The sequence below is a fragment of the Procambarus clarkii genome, chromosome 65, assembly GCF_040958095.1.
Source record: "Procambarus clarkii isolate CNS0578487 chromosome 65, FALCON_Pclarkii_2.0, whole genome shotgun sequence".
In the NCBI taxonomy this organism is placed as follows: Eukaryota; Metazoa; Arthropoda; class Malacostraca; order Decapoda; family Cambaridae; genus Procambarus; species Procambarus clarkii.
Window position 1 is genome coordinate 19331584 of NC_091214.1, and position 26988 is coordinate 19358571.

At 41.5% G+C, this 26988-nt stretch overlaps 1 protein-coding gene and 1 long non-coding RNA gene across 2 annotated transcripts; both read right to left on the reverse strand.

Moving 5' to 3' along the window:
• Positions 1 to 312: 312 nt before the first annotated feature.
• On the reverse strand, positions 313 to 6448 carry mRpL37 (mitochondrial ribosomal protein L37). The gene is given in 9 exon segments (XM_045763524.2): positions 313 to 617; positions 972 to 1048; positions 1051 to 1116; positions 1726 to 1908; positions 2547 to 2656; positions 3002 to 3124; positions 3539 to 3760; positions 4981 to 5191; positions 6316 to 6448. Coding segments are annotated over 8 exon segments (1200 nt in total). The 5' UTR covers positions 5154 to 5191; positions 6316 to 6448; the 3' UTR covers positions 313 to 371.
• A 2414-nt stretch (positions 6449 to 8862) lies between these two features.
• Positions 8863 to 25098, reverse strand: LOC123771129 (uncharacterized). The gene is made up of 4 exons (XR_011223746.1): positions 25025 to 25098; positions 16276 to 16477; positions 15412 to 15600; positions 8863 to 12345 (listed from the first exon to the last, which is right to left on the reverse strand). It is a non-coding gene; the product is annotated as an uncharacterized lncRNA (long non-coding RNA).
• Between the last annotated feature and the right edge of the window lie 1890 nt (positions 25099 to 26988).

The following is a 26988-nucleotide window of genomic DNA, read 5'->3' on the forward strand; positions in this document are numbered from 1 at the left end:
CTGGCCGGGGAGGATTTACTGGGCGCAAATCCTTAACTGTAGCCTCTGTTTAACGCAACAGTAAAATGTGTATTTGGTTGTAACAACGATTCTTTGCGGCGGGGACCATATTCCAGGGACCTGCCCGAAACGCTACGCGTACTAGTGGCTGTACAAAAATGTAACAACTCTTGTAAATATCTCAAAAAAAAAAAAAAAAAAAAAAAAAAAAAAAACGGTTACGAGCAAGTTACCCAGTGGCTGACAATAATACTGTGGAACTTACTAAATCAGTATAATATTTACTAAACAGGACAAGTAGAATACCCAAAATGCTATTGTTGTTATATATTCAAATGTACAGGAAACTTTCACAAGTAAAAGACATGGTATTAACACTGAGCATGCAGCCCTTTAAGTAGTTGGAAGACACGAGGATTATAGTCTTCAAGCCGAGGTTGTGCTGCCTCGAAGCAGCACCTACTGAAGAAAGCTTCCCACGATTGGGTCCAGAAAATATTCTTAGTTGGTCCTGTCAGGTTGAGTGTATTGAGCTGCAACACACCCATGTGGACGTTCTGCTTGTTCATGTGCACCACTTGCACTACTACTGGCTTCTCCAAGTTACCATCTGCAATCTACAGTAATTATCATTTACAATTTACTCATTAAGTATATCATCACAGGTTTAATACATGTGCAACCCATTATAACTTCAAGGGAAAAAAAAGTAGGGTAATCTTATGTCACTTTTATTTTTTTAAAAGGCGAGAAGTGAGTTTGTCTTGCTTATGGGATAAATAGTAAGAATACTTAAATATTTTTTAAAACTCCTTACAAATGGATGAATTGAAGGTTATCAGTTGCAAAACCAAGAGTGAATCATGACTAGTAAAATATATTCTTTACTGGCATGTACTGTGAGTATAAAAACGACATTTATAGAAAACCTCTTCCTCCATGTGAAGAGGCTGTGAACAAGATGAACTTACCTCTCCTACTTGCTTTGCATAAGCAGCAGCATGTGAGAAAGCATGGAGGAGGGAAATTCCAGCAAAATGGTCTTCAGACCTTTCATTCGGGGCTGGTTTTGATGGATGAAGATGGTATGGGGATAAAGGTGGCGACTGGCAATACCTGCAATGGTAAAAACATGTTAAACCTGTAGCATTATAAAAGAAACTCCCGATCTGAATTTACCTAAAGGTCACCATCTCTCAAATGGCAAATGGCATTTGAGTAGTAGTACAGGGTGTAGTTATATAAAAAGTGGAGAAGCAGAATGAGAATGACATATTATCCAAGGCCAATGACCAACCTGAACTACAACATAAACATATTAGGAAGAATATGTTTGTGAATGATCTAGTGATCAGCATATACAAATGAGGGTGGGGGGGGGACACAAGGAGAATAATAATAATAAAAGCTAAGAATTTTGTTGAAGCTGGAGCCAGATCTGTTGCTAGATATACAATTTCCAAGGAAACAGACACAAAACTAGGTAAGTTTGTGTTTCTTGGGTAGTACCTGGCCCTGGCAGTGTGTGTGTTTCCTGAGTAGGTACGTGTTTACTACAGGCATCTGCTACTCTATCAAAAAATTGTGTAGAAAATACAATGAACACATTGACAAATGGGTTTTCACATGAATCGTTTTTTCACATGTTACCTGCAGAGCACAACTACTATTGTAAATGATTATACCTTTAGCCAATATTGGGTGATAAACAGTTTCCAGCCTTACCATAAGAATCCTTCAAACAGTATTGATTGACTGCTCTGCAGTTAATGAAAGGAGAAAGAGGATATATATCTGGCAATGCCTCCTCTTCTAAAGACTTAATTTCTGCATTGTCTGCTAACTGTGGTAATGGTTTTGGTGATGACAAGATGAAAGCTGCTTCATGATTCATCTGCACCAGGTTACCTGTTAAAGAAAAAGAAGAACGTTATCCATATATTTTTTCTATTTTATCAAATATATTTAAGTTTATCACCCTGAGAGGGCAGCTTCACGTACTCTTCTCAAGACATAAAAAAAAAGATGTGCAATAAGTACCCGAGACATTTCTGTAAACATTAAGGGGCCCAAGACTTTTTGCAACACCTCAACTGACATTAAATATAAGGGGCATAACTAGCCAACTTCTATCAACATTCAAGAGGAAATTTGATTAAACACCTTTAAAGAATTCCTCATCAACCAGCTTGAGAGTCGTGCACGATTGTGCGCTGCGGCCTCCTGGTCGCTTACCAGACCATCAACCAGGAGGCTTGGCCAGAGACTGGTTATCATTGTAACATTGATCCTAGAAACCACCTCAGTGTAATTTAAGGTGGGAGTTAGCCTTAACCCACCATGTAGAGAGAGGAAGAGTCAAAAGTAACATGATCCTCATTTTTTTAATTTGCTTCATTAGAGAAGAATCATCACTTTTGTCTTGCTATATTATATAGTTTTTATGTGAACAAATGTCGTATAGTTTACATTACAAAATAAGAGCTTTAAACCCATTAAGAGTGGTTTAATTACTGAGAAGATGAGAGAGATAATGAGAGATGTACCTGTGTGTTTAAGAGAGACACATGTTAGAGTGTCCTCTACCAGCTGCTTCTCAGCTGCTCCAGGCACCAGCTGGTCCAGCAGCACCAGCAGCTGATAAGTCACAGTCTTGCTGTTTGGAAAAAGCCAATTTGACTATTTGATATTACTATATTTGACAGTTTTATGGTTAACACTTTTCCACTAACCTCCTTCAGTCATATCTTGAAACATACCTTCTGGTTAAGTCAATTGTATTATAATGATCTGATTTAGCAAATCTAATTCAAGTGTTTTTAAAAAGTCTTAATATGCATCAGAAATTATATAGCCCCACTCATTGTTATAAGAGATTTTTGTAATTCTGAAACCTCTTTTATTTAAGTGGTGATTATATCTCTAACAGGGTTCATATACATACTTGTTAATAACAAAAAATTCAGAGAATAAATCTGGAAGAAATGTACATAAAACTTACTGCCTCCTTCTAATAGGTATACCATACTCCCGCCTGTCATTCCACCCGGGTCTGTTAACAACATCTAATATCTTCGGTAATTTTTCTTGATGTGAATCCAGTAAGTGTGCGTGAAGAATGGCCCTGTAAAGGAAGACATTTGTGCCAAACAATTATGATACAATACCAATAAATGATGTATAGTTCAGTTTTAATAAAATGTTTCAGGACTGCATATGCTGCATTACCTTTAGGAATTGCAACAAAGTATTAATACAAAAATCTAAATAAATCTGTGCACCAAATAAGCAGTTGCTTGTTTTGGAGTGCAGCATCTCTCCGGGAGTTTTGTTTCTCAGTTATATGGTGAACTCTGATCCCTGATCCCTCTTCACCTCTTTGAGGGGGCCAGATACTGGTCCTGGTCTCTGGTAGGTGTTGGCAGTTCACCAGAGCCTCGTGTGACATGCAAAGCTTGGTTGGTGCCCAGCTTAAGCATCAAGGGAACTACCAAGGAGACCCCTCTCTCAAAAAAAAGCTGAAAGGAAGATCACTTACTCTTTCACTTTCTCATCTTCCTCCTCTGTATTCTTAGTGGCACAATCTAGTACAGTCTTTGGCAAGGATGAACGTACAACAGTATTTGTGATCAGCTGGACTTGAGACATACCCACCATAGGGGCAAAAAGTTTGGTAATTACATAGCATGGCTTGCTTTTCACCTCTAACTTCCAGTCAGGCAAACAGCAAGGTTCTGGTGGTAGTTCAACAACTTCTTTTCTGCAAGTAAATGTTGCAAATTAATTGTTTGCATATTATGTTTTCTGAAGATGTACTATCAATATATGATCTAGCAGACTCCTAGTTGCTGTATACTGTAAAGTATCAGTATATACTGATTATATATATAAAGGCCCTGTATATTGGCCTTATTCAAGGTAGCTCCTATTTAAATCAAACCAAGCCCATTTATAAAATATATACTGTACAGTATTTCTGACCTTCTCTTGAAACAATCCGGCAATCATACATTTATTGTGTTACCTGGTAATTTGTTCCAAAGATTTACAATGCTGTTTCAAAGCCTATGTTTACCTAGGTCTTTTCTGAATCAAAATTTATCAAATTTATATTCATTGTTTTATGTTAAATTTTATTTTGCTATATTTAGCACCCTATATAGATATTCCCCTTGTTAAACCCTATGTTTCTGCTTCCTTTTTGCCTTTCAAAAGAAGGTAAATTAAGCATTCTGAATCTCTCTTCAACAGGGGGATTAACTTCGTCAATTTTCTCTTTTAACCTCAAATTAATTTGTCTTATCTATAGTAGTAACCAAAGCGGAACAGTTTGATCTAATTAGGACGTAATAGTGGCAAGATGAAGCTAAAAATAAGTTTTGTGAGAGCCCACAATAAAGAACACAGCAAATCTCCAATTGGATGTTAATGCAATCTTCAATGGGCCTCATAATGTTTATGATGCATATGTTCATTTATATGAACAGTAAACAACAGAGGTCGCAGGACAGAGCTCTAGGACACTCCAATTGCAACAGTTTTTCCACTTGAACTTCACTCCATTTATGCTAAAACTGTGTGTTTAAGGTGAGAACATTTGTAATCTTATTTACACAATTTTATGTACACTAAAATCAATACTGCTTAGGGTACATTCAAAATATTTTAACTAAAGAATACTACCAGGTGAACGATCACATGAAAGATGTTGCCGTTCATGTCGGTGACATTATGAAATGTGGCAATACAATGTCAAGAAAATAATAGAATTGAAATCACTTTGACTTTTCTCAGCTGGTAACCAAATAGTGATGTTTACTTCAGGGCGAGCTATAATACATAGTATCTCATGATCAAGTACTGTACATGTATAATCAAATCAATCACTTCTTTATGATTCAATGAATGCCTAAATACAGGTAAATGAAAACCGTGTCTGCAAAAAGAGGATTCTGTAAATGAAAGTTGTTTATTACTTACACACATGGATATGCAGGTGAAAGGATCTTTTGGGGATCTACAACGGACACTCCTTTGGCAGCTAGAACAGCCTCGGCTCCCGTGTCAATAATCCGCTTCTTGCCCTGCACCAGCCACAAGGCCTTGAACATGTTGCCAAGATGCATGGCATGCCTTACCTCCGTCACCTTCATGATGAGTGCTTCTTGTCTTCTTGTACTAGATAAGCAGTCTGAGGAAAATTAAAATATATAATTTGTAATACAAATTCAGGTGGCTCCCTAAAGCCATCCCAGCGAGATTGCTCCTAACTCAAACGCTGCCCCGAAATGCTATGCATGTTAGTGGCTTTCCAAGAATGTAAGACCACTAATGTTTTGTACTCTGACAAACCCAAATGTATGTTCTTGTATATAAATAAATAAATAAAAACTATTTTGTCACATCCATCACAGTTGTTTGGCCTACCAGGGACCAGTCAGAACCTGGTCCCTGCACAAAGGAATAGAAGCAAATAACAACCTATAAGGCTTTACAATATGCAAGGTTCACAGAAAATTTAAATTAAATATCTTAACTGACAAACAACTCTTCAACAAAACAGTCAAATATAAATACTGTTCCTAAAAGATTCCCCCATTTTGCACCCGCAAGATAATGTAAGATTTTAAGGGTTGACAAATGTTAATCTTCTTGTTTGATGAGCTGTTCACTTGAGACAGTTAAGCAAGTCCCAGCTGTGTCTGGGTACAAGTGACAGGATGAACAACCCAGCGGGTTTCCTTCCTATTGGGGAGTGTTGTACATGCTGCTATGGCGGTGTGTCCAGTCACAGGATGAGTGGCGCTGCCCAATACTGTCACTATGGCGGTGTGTCCACTCACAGGATGAGTGGCGCTGCCCAATACTGTCACTATGGCGGTGTGTCCACTCACAGGATGAGTGGCGCTGCCCAATAAACTCGCCCTCGGGGCAAAATTAAAAATTAATTGATTCACTCAAAACTAACTCGAACCCATTAGTTTGAGCCCTTTACCTCGTTATCATTGAGGTAAATGGCATATTAACACAATTATACTAAGTGGTGCCTCAATATAATAAAACAGGCTCCAATTACTGTTTTAAGCATGCACATAAGTGTTGTGTTGATTTAGGAAGATGAAGATTAAGCCACCCAAAAAGTGGCACGGGCATGAATAGCCCGTAAGTGGTGGCCCTTTTGAGCCATTACCAGTATCAAGAGCTGATACTGGAGATCTGTGAAGGTTGATTTAGGGTTGTTGTTGTTTAAGATTCGTTACCTGGAACAAAAAGTTCCAAGTAGCACGGGCTATGGTGAGCCCGTTGAGGATTTACCTGGCACAGGGGCTGTAACTTGTCTTTTTAACGTGATTGATTTAGGGACGACTGCACATAAGTGTATATTACTGAGGTGAAGAGGAGCCCAGGACGGGAGGCAGGTGTGGTGGCTGGTGTTGTTGTCGAGGCTCCAGGGTCAGGGTGGCCAGATCTAGATTGCTGAAAGTAGCGAGCTGACGGTCTAAAAGTAGCGAAGTTGTAATAAGAGTAGCCCAATTGTTTTAAGGTCAATGATATGGATTTGAAAGTAATATATTTTGATATGTAGAGTACACTACACGATGTTAATTGTTTTATTAATATTATTTATGCACATACACACACACACACACTTGGTCAATAAGACAAGACCTCTCCAAGGAAGACAGAGAAAAGCTGAAAATGAACTTAATTGAGGCAAAACGTCTAAATGGGGATAGAAATGAAGAAGACAGAAATTCTTTTTTTTACAAAGTGACAGGGACTGGAAAGCTTGTGAAATGGTACATAAAACAAAGCAACAAGATCAGTAGTGGAAGGGGGAGTAAAGAGCAAAGGAAAAGGGAACATGTTCCTGAAAATTGTATATACCAACATAGATGGAGTGAGGTCAAAAACTTTGGAGTTGCAAGATATAATCCAGCTTAGGGTCCCAGATATTGTTGCATTATCAGAAACGAAACTTGAAGGAAATATAATAAATGAAGTCATATTCCCAAGAGGCTACTCAGTTTGGAGACGTGACAGGAAAACTAGGAAGGGAGGAGGAGTGGCGGTACTGGTGAAAAAACACCTGAAGGTAAAAGAGTTAATATTTGAAAACCCTCGAGATATTGACATAATGGCATTGCAGGTCTGAAATCAGGATGATAACCTGATAATTGTAAATGCCTACAGCCCACCAGCAAGCAACACGTGGACAAAGGAAGAACTGGATGACAAACGAGAGGGCCTCATAATGGTCATGAGAGATATTATTGTACAAGCAGATAAAGATAAATCACGACTGTTGATACTGGGGGACTTCAACTTTAGAGCAATAGACTGGGAGGCCTATGAAGCAAGAACGGAGGACTTTTGGACATGCAGATTTGTGAACCTCATTCTGGAGACATTCTTGTATCAACACATAAAGCAAGCCACAAGAATGAGGGAAGGAGATATACCGTCAGTACTGGATCTAGTATTCACCAGGAAAGAAGAAGAGATTTTTGACATCCAGTACCTTCCTCCCTTGGGAAAGAGTGATCACGTCATGTTAGACATTAAATATGCTTTAAGATATCATCTAGAAGAAAATGTGGACATTGTATTAAATAATATTATTTAGTATTAATTACAATTATTTATAGCTTAGTTACTTTCATGCAACTCGCAATCGTACATTCTTAACATTAATACCCCAAATTAGCACATCTTGCTTTTAAATTAGCCCAAAAGTAGCACGTAGCGAAATTAAAATTTGGGAGCGCGGGGCTCTCAAAAGTAGCCCAATTCGCTATTTGTAGCCCAATCTGGCAACATTGTGTCGAGATGGTCGCTTCTCTCCCAGTGTTGAAACACTTACGTTTTCTGTCGTTAGTTGTAAAGGGTAACTTAGAGATATGGGTTAGCTATAACGTCTAATTTTTTGTGACAATATTTGTATTTCAAACCAATTGTATTTGCTGAAGACACAACCTTAATTTCTCCAGTCCTAACCTTATATACGGTTAATACCGAAATAAAGAATAATGGAGTCCACCTTTGGCTAACTGTTAACAAACTCACCCTTAACATTGATAAAACACACTATATTTTGTTTGGTAATAAACCCACTGAGCAAATTAACCTAAGAATTAATGATATCCAAATTAGCAATAAAGTAGAAGGTAAATTTCTTGGTTTTCTTGTTGATAAGTTGAATTTCAAGTGCCATGTACTAAATGTAGTAAACAAAAATTTAAAACAATCGATTTTAGAAAGAATGGCAACTATATACCTCACTCTGCCCTAGTAACACTTTACTATTCTCTTATTTATCCTTATTTCATATATCGTATCTGTGTTTGGGGTTCTACTATCCAAAATTATTCATGAAACCCTAATTAATCAACACAAAACAGCAATTAGAACAATAAGAAACTCAAGCCCCAGACAACACCTGACCCCCTTACTTAATTAAATCCTTGAATATTACATATTAAGCATTATACATTCCCTCAACATATATAAAATACTAAACTGTATTGCTAATCCTAACCTCAAACACTTCCTAGAGAGCTATAACAGAACCTATGGGCACCTTACTAGAAACCAATATCTGTTTGATATTCCAAGAATGCCTTAACCATAGCAGAAATGATCTGCAAATCAAGGATTCAAAATATGAAAAGGACTTCAATAATCATTTTAAGGACCGTCCTCCTCTCAACCAGTTAAAATAGGAACTATGAACCACCTGATAAACTATGTAACCTATCTTACATCCTAAATGACAACCTATTTTTTATGTTGTTGAACATTAAATTACTGAACCTGTACTATTGCTGTTATCTGCCATGTAAAAATTTAATAAAACAAATGTATTACTTCCATTTATTCTGTACAATATGTACTGTTGCAATTTTTGCTGTTCCAGTGATCATGTAATTTTATGACTGTTTACGCAAAATGAGTCACAATAACGTGGCTGAAGATATGATGACCAAACCACACATCAGAAGATGGATAAATGATGATGTTGAAGAAATTAAATGTATGATCAAAATACAATAATACTTTTCATCATATTCTTTTATGATACACTTCACTAAACAATCCAGTCCTATTGGGGCCCCACTCAGCGACAGTGAATGTGCCCGAGTAGAGATGACTAAAAAAAAGGGTGTATGCATTATAATTTGTGTGGTATCAGTGAATATACAAAAGCTTATGAACATTTCACTTCTCATTAATCATAAAAATCTATGGATATACTGTACTTGCAAAAGAAAACAAACATTACTTTTATACATTTTCATCTGGTAATGTCTGCAAATCCTTAACTGTAGCCTCTGGTTACCCAACAGCAAACCTTTTACCTGGTTATTAAAGGATTTAGGGAGGTCGTATTCTGGGAATATTAGGATTGAGGACTTACCTGAAATGCTATGGGTGTTAGCAGTTGTACAAGAATGTAAGAACTCTTGTATATATAATAAATAAATAAAAAAGTAATTTGTAAAGTGATGAGAAAATATTACTGTAACAAGAAGAGCAATTACTGTTTGGAGCAATCGAGTAGTTAGCCAAGGTGATCTCTAATTGATTCTGTAACAGATATAACAAACATCTGCAACTACCACTCCTATATTCACAATACATACATGCTCTATACCACATCAGCATGCTTACCAGGACCAAGTTGTTTCTCCTCGACCTATCAGCAAGCAGCGTTGGTTTCTGCCTTGCTTGTAGAGGGTATACAAAACCAAACTGACCAACAATGTCCCACCACAGTCCATCCAGGTTAAGTGTTATGCATGTAAACACTCCTCTGACCAGCCTGCTCAATAATTAAACAGCCTCCAGCTTCACCATACACTCAGTGTCCCAATACCATACTCCAAACTAACCTTTATCGAATATACAGTACCATACATTATCATGTGTGTTCGCTGTCTTGTCAGTGTTCCCCAAAAGTCTAGACCTCCTTATTTAGCAAAAACATCTACATTACAGCTCCTGATAAGCTCTTCCCACATTCTGCTCATATATTTCAAGTTTTATCAAGCAGGAGCAAATAAAATTGGTAAAGATTTTCAGAAAATCCAGGATGAAGAGCATCATCAGACCACGAGTGTTAAAAAGAAATGCAGCAATAACATGGCAACAATGCATTTATCATGGGAAAATTCATGAATTACGTACCATAAAAACCAAGACAACTGTCCTTGTTTCACCATTTTCTTTACAAGATTAAACTTTTTGACTTCACCAGGTTGATAAATGCAAACTTTATTAGCTTATCTTGGTAATTTGGTAATTATCAAAGCATGTTAAGCCAATATGACTATATAGCACTTGGAAGGGATAGGAGGATGATGATTTGGGATAGGATGGAGGAAAGGAAGTGCCCACCCACTTAGTCAGGAATGAATGCTGACCTGCTAGAAGAGACACCATCGCTCTTTTGTCGAGTCTAAGTACTCGCCTAGTTGTGCTTGCGGAGATTGAGCTCTGGCTCATTGGTCCCACCTCTCAACTGTCAATCAACTGGTGTACAGATTCCTAAGCCTACTGGACTCTACATATCTGCATTTGAAACTGTATGGAGTCTGCCTTCACCACATCACTGCCTAATGCATTCCATCTGTTAACTACTATGACACTGAAAAAGTTCTTTCTGATGTCCCTGTGGCTCATTTGGGTACTCTGTTTCCACCTGTCCTCCCTTGTTCACGTACCACCCGTGTTAAACAGTTTACCTTTATCTATAGTGTCAATTCCTCTGAGAATTTTGTAGGTAATGGTCATGTCTCCCTGAGCTCTCCTGTCTTCCAGCAGCCTTGTCTGGTTGTCTTGTCTGGGTAAGTAAGTAATTATCAAAGAAGACACCAAGCCGGGATAGTAGCACCATCAAATGTGCAGAATAATCAGAGGGCACTAAATATCACTGAGGGTGCCAATAAGAGAACAGAAACGCATAAGGCGAATGATATCAAAAGTATCCGATTCACCAAGAATTCTATCGAGGGAAAAGTGACCGTGGGGGACAGTTGAAAAGCAAGACTAATGAGCCCTAATACAGTATTAACTTCTTGTTGACCAAACCACACGCTAGTAAGTGAAGAGACGACGTTTCGGTCCGTCCTGGACCATTATCAAGTTGATTGTGACGATATTAACTTCTTAATATTTAAAGAGGTATTAATGTATTTTTTATTTTCCTTTTTTATTAAAGAAAAATTTATTCACAACAATTACCAAGGTATTCAAGACAAATGTATCTGTACAGAAAATATATCAAACAGGGAGACAATTCTTTTCATCAATAAGTATGGTGGTCACTTTAACAAAGTGTACCAGGGACTGTAGACAAATTCAATACAACTTCATATCACACAGTTTGCACTTCATTCACAATGCTACACAAACAAATCACATGTACCAAGTTTTTTTGAAAATGTAGAAAAATATTGGCTTCACATGTATTGCATCCCAATCATAAATTAATGCATAATAATTATTTCATTGTTCATTGTTGATGTCAAATGCTATATACAAATGATTTTTTTTTCTAGGTCTATATAATCAAAGATTCTTCCATACTGGCACCCAAGAAAATACTATATCAGTAATGTGACTGAAATATCACGGGGGAATGCACGCCTCGTTGCATACTACGCTGCACTCAACTCACAAAATACTCGCACACTAAGTTGTACTCGTTCATCTCTACATTAAAATGAATAATTGGCTAGAAATATTTATACACATTAAATAAGCAATAAACAAAAATAAATTAACAATTTATCCACAGCCTCAAATAATAAATGAGTTGCCATACCGAGCTATGCACCCTCGTAGAACTTGGGAGCTTCAACCACTACTATTAAATGTATTCTGAAAATTACATGGATCATTATGTGTGACCATTTTGAGAAAACAACAAATTTGAGAAATTATATACAAGTACAGTACAGTATATAGATATTAACAATTTTAAATTAGAACTAACTTTACAATTGCATTATTATCAATAATACACAAACTTAAAGACAACCTAAAAAACTCCATATTAACAGCTTAAAGAAATGGGTTAATAAATACAGTACAGTATACATATTGAGAGATGCTGCATATGTAAAAGTGGGAAAAAACACTTTAAATATATAGATGCTTTCAGAAACAGACTGATCAAATTATTACAACTGTGTTCCTGAGATACAACACAGACTTGTAAAAAAAAAAAAAAAAAAAAAAAAAAAAGTAACAATAACACAGTATAATGGAATAAGAGGTTTTCTTCAGACTAGAAGTTCCCATTCATCTGCCATTTCTCAGTCATCAAAATCAGCACCAGACCTAGAAGAGATGAACCATGTCTTAATATCATGCAGCACCCGTAAAAATACATTCACGAGCAAAATTTATATTAAATAAATGTTAGCTTTATTATAAAAAAATTATACAGTATACTTTTTTATAGCCACAGTATGTTTATTATTTTTTTCCAAATCCATCCCACTGATGCCGTTATCCTCAGTCCCGTACCAAGCATGCAACATAATGCAAACATTATTATTTAATGTAGCAGTCCAGTCTTAAAAATATGCATTCTGTCCAACACTTAACAAAAGCAACAAATGAAGCCCCTCTTTCTGGTGGGTCCCAGAGTGGTTCCCTGTAGTTAACTGCCTGGACAGTTACATACATCATGTGACCAGGACTTATCAAAGTCTTAATAACTGGCAGAGATCAGAGTTCTAAACCTGGTGCATTCAGAGGAACAAGCAAGTCGACACGTCAAATTAACAGTGATAGGAACGTAAATGATGAAATTATTGACTTCACAAATCAGTCTATATACTTCCCAGCATCATTATGGGTAGCATCTCAAAGATCAAAAGGCCTTCTTTGATACTGATAGAAGACATGTACAACATAGCCACTGATGTTATAATGCCATTAAAGAACTAGCTACCTACCTGCCATGCACAGAGCTACCTATTTGTAAGAGATGACATCAGCCAGAATGTGAGCAAGGAGACCTGGCATGCACTGTATAGTGATACTACCACCCACCCACCACTGCCATAGTCCTCTTCTGCCAGCATGTGCAGTTGCAGCTGATGAATGCTTGACCTCCTACTTAAACGTACTGGAACAAAATCTGAGCTTGGTGCTCCAGTATTATATTGTAGTCATGTGAGGCACAATTTCTCTCAGTTGAGAATCACTTCCTACTTCAAAGCAGACCGACAAAACTGATAACCATTTCTGCCTACAGTCCATTTGCAAATTATAAATGGACAAAGAAAGAGCTAGAAAACAAACACAGGGGTCTTATAATGATCATGAGAGAATTATAGTAAGAGTAGATGAAGAAACATAATTGTTGGTACTCACTGACTAATTTGAAATCAATAGACAAGGAGGCCTACAAAGCATAACTGGCAATTAGGCAAGCAGATTTGTGAACCACATCATGGGCATACAGTACTTAAATATCAGCATGTTAAACAGCCCAATAAGCAAAAAAACATTAAATGTAATAAAATACCAATTGCTTGGTGAGCCCCCCGTGGCTCCCTGAAGGTACAATGCTGATACAGTGCCAAACAACTAGGTGCCCCTCAGTCGTGGAGTTCTTTTAGGCCTACCAGGGACCACGAGCCAGAACTTTGCCACTTTTAAGAGGGGCATAAAACAGTGGCACTATGATGAAATTATCTGAATTTTAATCATGTCTGCCACCACTGGGGAAGCAACCACAGTCAGCAAGGTAAAACAGACCACTGATTATAAGAAAATATCGATGCCTGAAACTTGCCAAAAGAACTCCCAACAATGTAAACAATCTAAAAGTTTAGATATATTCACATTGATGTAACATTATTATTTACACTGGGGGAGGAAAGAGGCAGACAGGGTCAGCCGGCTGCTCCACTCAGTTCTATGATGGAAAGACCACCCCTTACTTCCTGGAAAAGGGAGGGTGTCAGGGAGTCACTGATACTCGCCCAGAAACTAGCATTTCATTACATTCAATGCTGGTTTTCTGGAAAAGCCCCTTGGGATTCCCTGAAGCTACCTAAGGAAAAGAAAGGGAGTCACCAGGGAGGAGGAAGCACTGCAGGTATCACAACAAAGAAAACTACTGGCCACAACACATGACCAAAGACCATACAAGGCACATGGCTTAATAGAAATAGATTCATATGTGGATTTTTGTGAAAAGAATGTGATAACTGCTGTTCTGTGAATAGTCATAGTGAAATGTGTAGAATATTAAAGGCATTTTTTTGCATCATATGTTTGCTAGTGTCATCTGCACTTATCATATGGCTCCATGCTGTGTTGATTTCATCACCATACCCACCAGAACTGCTTATTAGTTTGTTATGGTGCATACAAATGTTGATATTATATACAGAATAACATATGTATATTGTGTTATCTTGAGATGATTTCGGGGCTTAGCGTCCTACAATTAAGGATTGGTGCCCAGTCAATCCTCTCCAGTCAGGATACGAACCCAGGCCAAAGTGCTCGCGAAACGCCAGGCGAGTGACTAACTACTACGCTATGGGACATTTGATTATATAAATTTTTCAAATCACAAATGCGACTAATATTACAGCAAAAAAACAACAACTAGAGATATAAATAATTATGAAACATTATATTTGCAGTAGCTGCTGCCCTACGAGGTCGCTTGGGCAAGCGTTTCCAAGTGCCTAATCACTCGGCACCCATAAAGTGGTAAACTTCTGTTCCATCACAGCGAAAGTGTCTCACAGAATAATTTTTTTATTTTTTAAGTTCCCATGATCAGAGATTCGTTATTCATTTTAACGCATAAAAGAATAAAAATGTTAAAGATTTTTTTAGGCGCACCACAGGGCTGTCATTATAATACGGCACATTGCAGTGATCAAATACTGTATGTCAGTAATGAAAAAACTATCTTTTTGTCTAGTAAAATAGCGATAAAAGTATTGCTATATATACATTGCCACTACTTCTCTCAAGCCAACAGAAGATAAATGTAACTCAATATGTGCAACAAACCATGACCTATTTCAAACAGTTAAGGAAATATTATTAACACAGTTTAATTAAAATGTTCCAAATTCTAAAATATTTTGAACACTAATACACTAATACATTACTTAACTTGCACAAGTACATTACTGTGTGATATCAATATTATTAGGCAACAATTAACAGGAGGAAAGGGGAAAATTACTTTAATTTGCCATGTTTATATATAAATTATCAAAACCACTTGGTAAGGATCAAGCCCCTGGCACATTAGAATACCTGAAGTTTCCATGAAAATTATAGTGACTTTAAAGTGAGAAATCTACTACTGCAGTACTCCAAAAACTCATTGGTGTTGCTGCATGTTAAAACAAATTAACTTACTCAGAGAGCTTTCAAATCATTACATGATAAAGAAGAACACAAGGTGTCAGTCCCGTCGTGTTTTCCGAGACGAGCGAAGCCGAGCTTGTCTCAGTTCCTCTAATGAGGGGCTTCCATTCTGGTGATTTCCTAGAATTTCACGAATAAACTTGAATCTCGATAGGAAAAGCCACCACACAACATACCAACCTGAAAAAACACAGTACTGTATTAATGTATAATATAGAACAGTAAAAAATTTGATTGCTGGATATAGTACTATCAAATTATTAAATAAAATACTGTAGATTACATTTAATCAGTCTAAGCAATTTCTTTGTTGTTAACATTTTAAAGTTTGTGTGGATAAGTATACAGTACTATCATAAAAACAGTAAAGGATTCAAAATATATATTTATGACCACCCAGATAGCCTGTAGATCACGCACACCACACAGATGGGATGGTGCCCAGACCCCCTGGCACAGCCCCTCGATCCAGGGCCCCTGGCACAGTCCCTTGACCCAGTGTTCAGGGCCCCTGGCACAACCCCTCGACCCGGGGCCCCTGGCACAGCCCCTCGACCCGGGGCCCCTGACACAGCCCCTCGACCCGGGGCCCCTGACACAGCCCCTCGACCCGGGGCCACTGGCACAACCCCTCGACCTGGTGCCCGGGGCCCCTGGCACAATTAACCCTTCGACCTGGTGCCCGGGGCCCCTGGCACAACCCCTCAACCCAGTGTTCGGGGCCCCTGGCACAACCCAGTGTCCAGGCCCCTGACACAACAACATTAACAAACCACTTGGAATTTCTGTCCCTCAAGTCGGGTTCCCGAAACCCAACAAAGTCAAGCTCAATAGTGGCGTCACTTATGAACCCACCGAAGGCCACGAAGATGACAACGAGGCAGACGGAGGCGACGACGGAGATACCGCTGATGATAATGTCCTTAAGGTCCATGGTGCCGTGCTCACCCCTACAGCAGCCGCCGCCATACAGCCGCCCTCACTTTCACACAGCCTTGTCCCCTCACAGCCGCCACACACCCAGGGTTGCCACCTCAAAATTGCGTAAAGTAGCGACCTGACGGTAGCAAAGTAGCGAAGAGTAGCCCAATTGTTTTTTTAGTGACATATACGGATTTCAAAGTAGTATATTTTGATATATAGAGTACACTACACGATGTTAATCGTTTTATTAATATTATTTCAGCACGCACACACATTATATATATATATATATATATATATATATATATATATATATATATATATATATATATATATATATATATATATATATATGGGTTCAATTTCAATTTCTTTCTTTATTATGTACCCCATACCCTTCCCGTGGGCGGTGGTGTAAAGGGTTACAGAAGTACATAATCGGTTCAGGAACTGAACCCTCTAGTTCGTTTAGCTAAGCAAATAACAATCTTTTGATGCTAGTTACAAAATTATTAATGTTATATATACATGTACACATACTCATGCATACATGTACATATACATACGTATATATAGACATACACATACATATTTAATCACCCACACAAATACACATAAATAATCTTTTGTGTCACAAGTGATTCAACAAGAGGCTTACAACAGTCACTATACAAGGCACTTTACATCTTTGATGAGTCACACAGTTACTAGTCTTGCTGCACACCCACCCAACTGGGCGGCAGCTTTACAGTCATGTGCAGGCTGCATTTATTATTGCTGCACCTGCAGTAAGCAAATTTTGGATACTTGATGGTGTTATCTCTAAATTCCGCAATTTTTTCACATTCCATTATATAATGACGCAAAGTATGATAGTTTTGCTGACAGATATTAATCAGCGAGGGCTTTGTCTCTTATTATAGAACGAATAGACTCAAGATGGTGTAAACAATACAACTGCAATAATTCATTGGATTATTTGCAACGTTTGCAACTAGACCATAGTTGCACACTTCATTGATTTTTTGGCAGCCAAAGGTGGACATTTCATTAACAACCCCTATTCAACCAGAGAGTGGTAGTTTATTGTGCACCCCGAAGCCCAAACAGTTGTGTAACCAGAGCCCGACCAGTTGTGTAACTGCAAGCCTACCATTAACGAACCGAACAAAACCTCTGAAGCACAACCATGCACGAACCGAAGCCCGACCATGCACAACCCGAAGCCCAAGTAACACCCCCGGAGCCCGACCAGTTATTTAACCGGAGCCCGACCAGTTGTGTAACTGAAGCCCGACCAGTTGTGTAACCGGACCCCAACCAGTTGTGTAACTGCAAGGCCTAGCATGAACAAACTGAGCAAAACCTCTGAAGCACGACTATGCATGAACCGAAGCCCAACCATGCACAACCCGAAGCTCAAATGACACGCCTGGAGCCTGATCAGTTATTCAATTGGAGACCGACCAGTTGTGTAACCAAAGCCCGACCAGTTTTGTAACCGGACCCCGATGAGATGTGTAACTGCAAGCCTAGCATGAACGAACCGAATATACAACCTCTGGAGCACAACCATGCATGAACCGAAGCCCGACCATGCACAACCCGAAGCCCAAGTGACACCCCCGGAGCCCGACCAGTTATTTAACCGGAGCCCGACCAGTTGTGTAACCGAAGCCCGACCAGTTGTGTAACCGGACCCCGACCAGTTGTGTAACCGCAAGCCTAGCATGAACGAACCGAACAACCTCTGGAGCACAACCATGCACGAACCGAAGCCCGACCATGCACAACCCGAAGCCCAATTAAGTGACACCCCCGGAGCCCGACCAGTTATTTAACCGGAGCCCGACCAGTTGTGTAACCGAAGCCCGACCAGTTGTGTAACCGGACCCCAACCAGTTGTGTAGCTGCAAGCCTAGCATGAACAAACTGAACAAAACCTCTGAAGCACACCTAGCCTATGCATGAACCGAAGCCCAACCATGCACAACCCGAAGCCCAAATGACACGCCTGGAGCCTGATCAGTTATTTAATTGGAGACCGACCAGTTGTGTAACCAAAGCCCGACCAGTTTTGTAACCGGACCCCGATGAGATGTGTAACTGCAAGCCTAGCATGAACGGACCGAGTATACAACCTCTGGAGCACAACCATGCATGAACCGAAGCCCGACCATGCACAACCCGAAGCCCAAGTGACACCCCCGGAGCCCGACCAGTTATTTAACCGGAGCCCGACCAGTTGTGTAACCGAAGCCTGACCAGTTGTGTAACCGGACCCCGACCAGTTGTGTAACCGCAAGCCTAGCATGAACGAACCGAACAAACAACCTCTGGAGCACAACCATGCACGAACCGAAGCCCGACCATGCACAACCCGAAGCCCAAGTGACACCCCCGGAGCCCGACCAGTTATTTAACCGGAGCCCGACCAGTTGTGTAACCGAAGCCCGACCAGTTGTGTAACCGGACCCCGACCAGTTGTGTAACCGCAAGCCTAGCATGAACGAACCGAACAAACAACCTCTGGAGCACAACCATGCACGAACCGAAGCCCGACCATGCACAACCCGAAGCCCAAGTGACACCCCCGGAGCCCGACCAGTTATTTAACCGGAGCCCGACCAGTTGTGTAACCGAAGCCCGACCAGTTGTGTAACCGGACCCCAACCAGTTGTGTAGCTGCAAGCCTAGCATGAACAAACTGAACAAAACCTCTGAAGCACACCTAGCCTATGCATGAACTGAAGCCCAACCATGCACAACCCGAAGCCCAAATGACACGCCTGGAGCATGATCAGTTATTTAATTGGAGACCGACCAGTTGTGTAACCAAAGCCCGACCAGTTTTGTAACCGGACCCCGATGAGATGTGTAACTGCAAGCCTAGCATGAACGAACCGAGTATATAACCTCTGGAGCACAACCATGCATGAACCGAAGCCCGACCATGCACAACCCGAAGCCCAAGTGACACCCCCGGAGCCCGACCAGTTATTTAACCGGAGCCCGACCAGTTGTGTAACCGAAGCCCGACCAGTTGTGTAACCGGACCCCGACCAGTTGTGTAACCGCAAGCCTAGCATGAACGAACCGAACAAACAACCTCTGGAGCACAACCATGCACGAACCGAAGCCCGACCATGCACAACCCGAAGCCCAAGTGACACCCCCGGAGCCCGACCAGTTATTTAACCGGAGCCCGACCAGTTGTGTAACCGAAGCCCGACCAGTTGTGTAACCGGACCCCAACCAGTTGTGTAGCTGCAAGCCTAGCATGAACAAACTGAACAAAACCTCTGAAGCACACCTAGCCTATGCATGAACTGAAGCCCAACCATGCACAACCCGAAGCCCAAATGACACGCCTGGAGCCTGATCAGTTATTTAATTGGAGACCGACCAGTTGTGTAACCAAAGCCCGACCAGTTTTGTAACCGGACCCCGATGAGATGTGTAACTGCAAGCCTAGCATGAACGAACCGAATATACAACCTCTGGAGCACAACCATGCATGAACCGAAGCCCGACCATGCACAACCCGAAGCCCAAGTGACACCCCCGGAGCCCGACCAGTTATTTAACCGGAGCCCGACCAGTTGTGTAACCGAAGCCCGACCAGTTGTGTAACCGGACCCCGACCAGTTGTGTAACCGCAAGCCTAGCATGAACGAACCGAACAAACAACCTCTGGAGCACAACCATGCACGAACCGAAGCCCGACCATGCACAACCTGAAGTCCAAGTGACACCCCCGGAGCCCGACCAGTTATGTAACCGGAGCCCGACCAGTTGTGTAACCGAAGCCCGACCAGTTGTGTAACCGGACCCCAACCAGTTGTGTAGCTGCAAGCCTAGCATGAACAAACTGAACAAAACCTCTGAAGCACGACTATGCATGAACCGAAGCCCAACCATGCACAACCCGAAGCCCAAATGACACGCCTGGAGCCTGATCAGTTATTTAATTGGAGACCGACCAGTTGTGCAACCAAAGCCCGACCAGTTTTGTAACCAGACCCCGATGAGATGTGTAACTGCAAGCCTAGCATGAACGAACCGAATATACAACCTCTGGAGCACAACCATGCATGAACCGAAGCCCGACCATGCACAACCCGAAGCCCAAGTGACACCCCCGGAGCCCGACCAGTTATGTAACCGGAGCCCGACCAGTTGTGTAACCGAAGCCCGACCAGTTGTGTAACCGGACCCCGACCAGTTGTGTAACCGCAAGCCTAGCATGAACGAACCGAACAAACAACCTCTGGAGCACAACCATGCACGAACCGAAGCCCGACCATGCACAACCCGAAGCCCAAGTGACACCCCCGGAGCCCGACCAGTTATTTAACCGGAGCCCGACCAGTTGTGTAACCGAAGCCTGACCAGTTGTGTAACCGGACCCCAACCAGTTGTATAGCTGCAAGCCTAGCATGAACAAACTGAACAAAACCTCTGAAGCACGACTATGCATGAACCGAAGCCCAACCATGCACAACCCGAAGCCCAAATGACACGCCTGGAGCATGATCAGTTATTTAATTGGAGACCGACCAGTTGTGTAACCAAAGCCCGACCAGTTTTGTAACCGGACCCCGATGAGATGTGTAACTGCAAGCCTAGCATGAACGAACCGAATATACAACCTCTGGAGCACAACCATGCATGAACCGAAGCCCGACCATGCACAACCCGAAGCCCAAGTGACACCCCCGGAGCCCGACCAGTTATTTAACCGGAGCCCGACCAGTTGTGTAACCGAAGCCCGACCAGTTGTGTAACCGGACCCCGACCAGTTGTGTAGCTGCAAGCCTAGCATGAACAAACTGAACAAAACCTCTGAAGCACACCTAGCCTATGCATGAACCGAAGCCCAACCATGCACAACCCGAAGCCCAAATGACACGCCTGGAGCCTGATCAGTTATTTAATTGGAGACCGACCAGTTGTGTAACCAAAGCCCGACCAGTTTTGTAACCGGACCCCGATGAGATGTGTAACTGCAAGCCTAGCATGAACGAACCGAATATACAACCTCTGGAGCACAACCATGCATGAACCGAAGCCCGACCATGCACAACCCGAAGCCCAAGTGACACCCCCGGAGCCCGACCAGTTATGTAACCGGAGCCCGACCAGTTGTGTAACCGAAGCCCGACCAGTTGTGTAACCGGACCCCGACCAGTTGTGTAACCGCAAGCCTAGCATGAACAAATCGAACAAACAACCTCTGGAGCACAACCATGCACGAATCAAAGCCCGACCATGCACAACCCGAAGCCCAAATGACACCCCCGGAGCCCGACCAGTTATGTAACCGGAGCCCGACCAGTTATGTAACCGGAGCCCGACCAGTTGTGTAACCGGAGCCCGACCAGTTATTTAACCGGAGCCCGCCAGTTATTTAACCGGAGCCCGACCAGTTGTGTAATCGAAGCCCGACCAGTTGTGTAACCGGACCCCGACCAGTTGTGTAACCGCAAGCCTATAGCATGAACGAACCGAACAAAGAACCTCTGAAGCACGACTATGCATGAACCGAAGCCCAACCATGCACAACCCGAAGCCCAAGTGACACCCCCGGAGCCCGACCAGTTATTTAACCGGAGCCCGACCAGTTGTGTAACCGAAGCCCGACCAGTTGTGTAACCGGACCCCAACCAGTTGTGTAACTGCAAGCCTAGCATGAACAAACTGAACAAAACCTCTGAAGCACGACTATGCATGAACCGAAGCCCAACCATGCACAACCCGAAGCCCAAATGACACGCCTGGAGCCTGATCAGTTATTTAATTGGAGACCGACCAGTTGTGTAACCAAAGCCCGACCAGTTTTGTAACCGGACCCCGATGAGATGTGTAACTGCAAGCCTAGCATGAACGAACCGAATATACAACCTCTGGAGCACAACCATGCATGAACCGAAGCCCGACCATGCACAACCCGAAGCCCAAGTGACACCCCCGGAGCCCGACCAGTTATTTAACCGGAGCCCGACCAGTTGTGTAACCGAAGCCCGACCAGTTGTGTAACCGGACCCCGACCAGTTGTGTAACTGCAAGCCTAGCAAATATACATCTCATCCTACCCTCACCAAGCTAAACAGCCCCAGAGCCCAACCAAACTCCATTCCTAGCTCGACCAAACAAAAATCTCCTTAGCCCTATCTAAAACCCTCCACAAGCCCTAGAAACCTACTATGGAGCCATAGCAAACAAAAATTGAGCTCTGTACGAAAAAAGAAACCCGGATTTCTAGCAAACATACAACCACGGAGGCCTAGCAAACCAACCTGGAGCACTAGTACACTAACCATTGTATAATGGTTGTAATTGTAATAATTTGTAATAATAATTGTAATAATTTGTAATTGTATTTGTGCTGTTTTTTCAACAATGTTCCCCCCTCTTTTACCTCTATTTTTATTTGTACTCAACGCATTTTTTTCTTTTTACCCATTAGTTTTAAGCTTTAGTCATTAGTGTTTTTTCCTGCCCGAAACGCTTTGCGTAATAGTGGCTTTAGGCATTGTATGTACTAGCTCTATCTATAAAGCCAACAAACTTTGTAAAATCTCTTTATGTATGTACCTTTGCCTAAATAAAAATTATTATTATTATTATTATTATTATTATTATTATTATTATTATTGGTGCACAACCATGCACGAACCGGAGCCCGACCATGAACAACTAGAAGCCCAACAAGTCACACCCCCGGAGCCAGACCAGTTGTGTAATCGCAAGCCTAGCAAGCAAATATCTCATCCAACCCCCTCACCAGTGTCCTAAGTGGGGTGCCAAAGGATCCATTTTGGGGCCAATTCTTTTTGTCATACTTTTTTTTGTCAATTTTTACTGTAATTATTCTACTTAAAATCATCTATACTTGTAAAGTAAAGCTGTAAAGTATCTGTTAAACATTGTCAATTTGATTCTTAATTCTCTAAAATTATCTGTTAGTTTAAGGATTTGCTCTAAGGTTAGTTTAAGGACTTGCCCGAAACTCAATGCGTGCTAGTGGCTTTACAAGAATGTAATTTCAACTTGAAGTATGTTCTCTGTTAACCCCCAATGTATCTTGTATATATATAAATAAATAAATAAATATAATACATCAATGACATAGATGAGAATATTACAAACCAAATCAAATTTGCAGATGACACTGAGATCTATGGTAAAGTGGGAAGTGAAAGTCATATTGAAACCTTACAAAGAGATCTTCGTGAACTCCACAAATGGTCAGATGACTTTTTAATGTCGATAAATGCAAGACCTTGCATGTGGGGGCATAACAATCCGCGTCACAACTACCAAATTGACAGCACCACCTTTCAACAGATAGATGAAGAAAAGCACCTTGGAGTCAGAATCCATCACGTGAGGCATAACAATACACAACACAACTACCAAATCATCAACATATTATCATGGAGTCAGAATCCACCAATCACTGACAGTTGTACAACAAGTGGGAACGGCAGTAAAAAGCAAACCAAACCCTGAGAATAATCATGGGTGCCTTTACCTTCAAGGAAAAGAAAGTAGACCTTCAATTGTATAAGTTTCTGGTGCGCCCCCACATGAATTATTGCATCCAGGCATGGAGACCTCATCTTCAGAAAGACATAGCTGCTCTGGAGCCATGTCTTATCAGAGCTATGGAGTAATGTCTTACGACAAAAATCATACCAGAGATTAGTCATCTCTCGTATCAGGAACGGTTGAGGGCCACAGGGCTAACACCACAAACCAGGCATGACAGGGCGGACTTCATAGAAACCTTTAAAATACTAAACAATTTGGAGGATGTCGATCAGGACAATGTCTTCAAAAGGTCAGATGTTACACGAACAAGGAGCAACGGGTTCAAACTCAACAAGCCAGAATGTTGGACAGGAAACAGAAAATGCTGTTTTCACCCATAGGGTTGTAAACGCGTGGAACCGCCTACCCGCCGAAGCCGTAAACACCGAAACTCTTCTGGGTTTTAAAATACAGCTGGAAAAGATCATCAGGGCAAATGGGGGACCTTTGACAAGCCGCCGGCTTTTTGTCCTCATCGAGGTCACTAGTGTTAGTGGCCCTCAGGTAAATTCAGTTCCTGGAGGGGTGTCCTCGCTCCTTCCCGTTGGGAAGTTGGTCATATATTACAGTGTACACAGGACTGTCGCTTGTCACTAAACTTAGTTTTTAAAACTATTAACTTGATGAAATATTATTACCTTATACGCGAGAATAATTCTGAATACGCAGTTAGATAAAATTGACGAATGCGGCTTTGGGTCGGGCGGCGGCGTGGGCGAGCCTGGCCTGAGGACAGGCAACTGTAAATGCTTCACCCTCCACATACTTCAAGTACAAATAATTGCCAACAGAGTCTAAATACCGAACCTACTATACGCATAATTAAACATAGAATATAAAATTAATTTATACACGATATAATCTTTTTAATACACAGTACATGAAAGTTGATAATAAATGCGTCTTGGGGGGGTGGGGGTCGACCGCCGTGTTAACGAGCCTAGCCTGACGATGGGGTGGTTTAAAACACTCCGCGGAAGTGTATTCTAAATAATATTCTACCTATATAATGTTGGCAAATCGTGATCCTCAAAATCTTCAGCAATATCTGCTCAGATAGCGACAAAAAATTGATCAGCCTTACCTACACGGGAACGACGTACTTCACGCCGCCGCTGCCTCCTGACGACTGGCGGGGTCGCAGTCGATGACCCGTAACCGTCCCGCCGACCCAGAGACCCTCTGCCTAAAATTATTTGAACGCCATATTGAAATTCCTGGCGTATAGCGCCAAGAGTGTGTAAATTAATTTTTATATGTGCATTATAGGCCTTTCTAAAGTAATTTATAGATCTGAATATCATATATTGTCTAACAAACGAATTATTTAACTCAATATTTTAATTATGCCAGATACACGAGAACATGAACCATAACCAGGTACAAGTACGTCTCATCGCACACAAGAAGATTCGTAAGCGTATTTTATTTTTTTATTTATATATAAAAAGAGTTCTTAAATTCTTGTAAAGCCACTAGCATGCATAGCGTCTCGGGCAGGTCCTTAATTCAATTTTTTTCTCCGGAATACGACCCGCCAAACAGGCCAAACAACCTATTCTCTGCTGGGTGAACAGTTAAGGATTGTCGCCCGGTCAATCCTTCCCGGCCGGCAGGTCAAAGCGCTGGCGAAGAGCCGGGCGCGCGCTTTACCACTACGCCACAGAGACTGCTTCGTGGCGTAGTGGAATTTTGAATTTTGAAATCTGACTAACCTAGCTCAACCTAACCAAACGTAACCCAAATCAAACCAATCTAATCCAACTGAGCCCAATGCAGCCTAACCCTAATAACATAACTTTAATACAGCCTAGCATAACAATACATCCAGTTTTAAAAGAGAAAATGAATTTAGCCGAATCGTCTCGTGTCCGAAACGACCATATCCCTACCAGTTGTGTATAATAAGGTCTAGCAAACAAACGCTGTAGGGAGGGTCCACAGACGAGAACGTGGTTGTAGGTATAGGTCCACAGGCATGGGCCCCAGTTGACCAGACCACACACTAGAAGGTGAAGGGATGACGACGTTTCGGTCCGTCCTGGACCATTCTCAAGTCGACAATCGACTGTCGACTTGAGAATGGTCCAGGACGGACCGAAACGTTGTCGTCCCTTCACCTTCTAGTGTGTGGTCTGGTCAACATACTTCAGCCACGTTATTGTGACTCATCGTCTGCATATAGGCCCCAGTGCCCATTATCTGGGTTGGGGGCAACAGTGCATTGCTTTGCTCAGAGAGTATAATGCTGCTAACACAGCCCTGCCTTCAATAAGCAAACTTTTCAGGATTATTTAATTAGCTAAGATTTACCAGAGGGTCACTACTTCTCAGTGAGGATAGGAAGCCGGCGGCTTGTCAAATGTCCCCTATTTGCCCTGGTGATTTTATCGATCAATGTTTTATCATTTACGGCTTCGTCGGGAAGGTGGTTCCATGGTTTCCCTGAATTTACTCGAGGGTGGCCCTCAGGCAAATTCATGTATGTCTCTCTAGTGGTCTCGACGAGGACAAGAAGGTTGTCTGGCTTGTCGAAGGCCCTTCCCATTTGTTTTGGGGATTTTATCGAGCAATGTTTTGGCATTTATGACTTCGGCGGGTATGCGTTTCCACTTTATAATTTTAAGGGTGAAAAATATTTTCCATCCTTCAGTGTGGCTTGATGAGCTCGAAACCGTTGCTCCTTGTTCGTCTTACATCTAGCCTTTTGAAGACGTGTTCTGGGTCAATATCTTCCAAATTGTTCAGTAATTTAAAATTTTTGCTGAGAGCAGCCCTGTCTTGTCTGGTCCCTGTGGCCCTCAACCGTTCCTGGTATGAAAGTTGACTTAGTTCGGAAAAGATTTTAGTCGTCCGGTGTTAAACTTTTTCCAAGACAGATGTGATACCTTTCTGAAGATGAGGTCTCAATGTGTTGATATAACCATCTTGCTTTTATATTAGCCCAAAAAGTAGCAAGTAGCGAAATTAAAAATTTGGGAGCGCGGGGCTCTCAAAAGTAGCCCAATTCGCTACTTGTAGCCCAATCTGGCAACCCTGCGGACACAA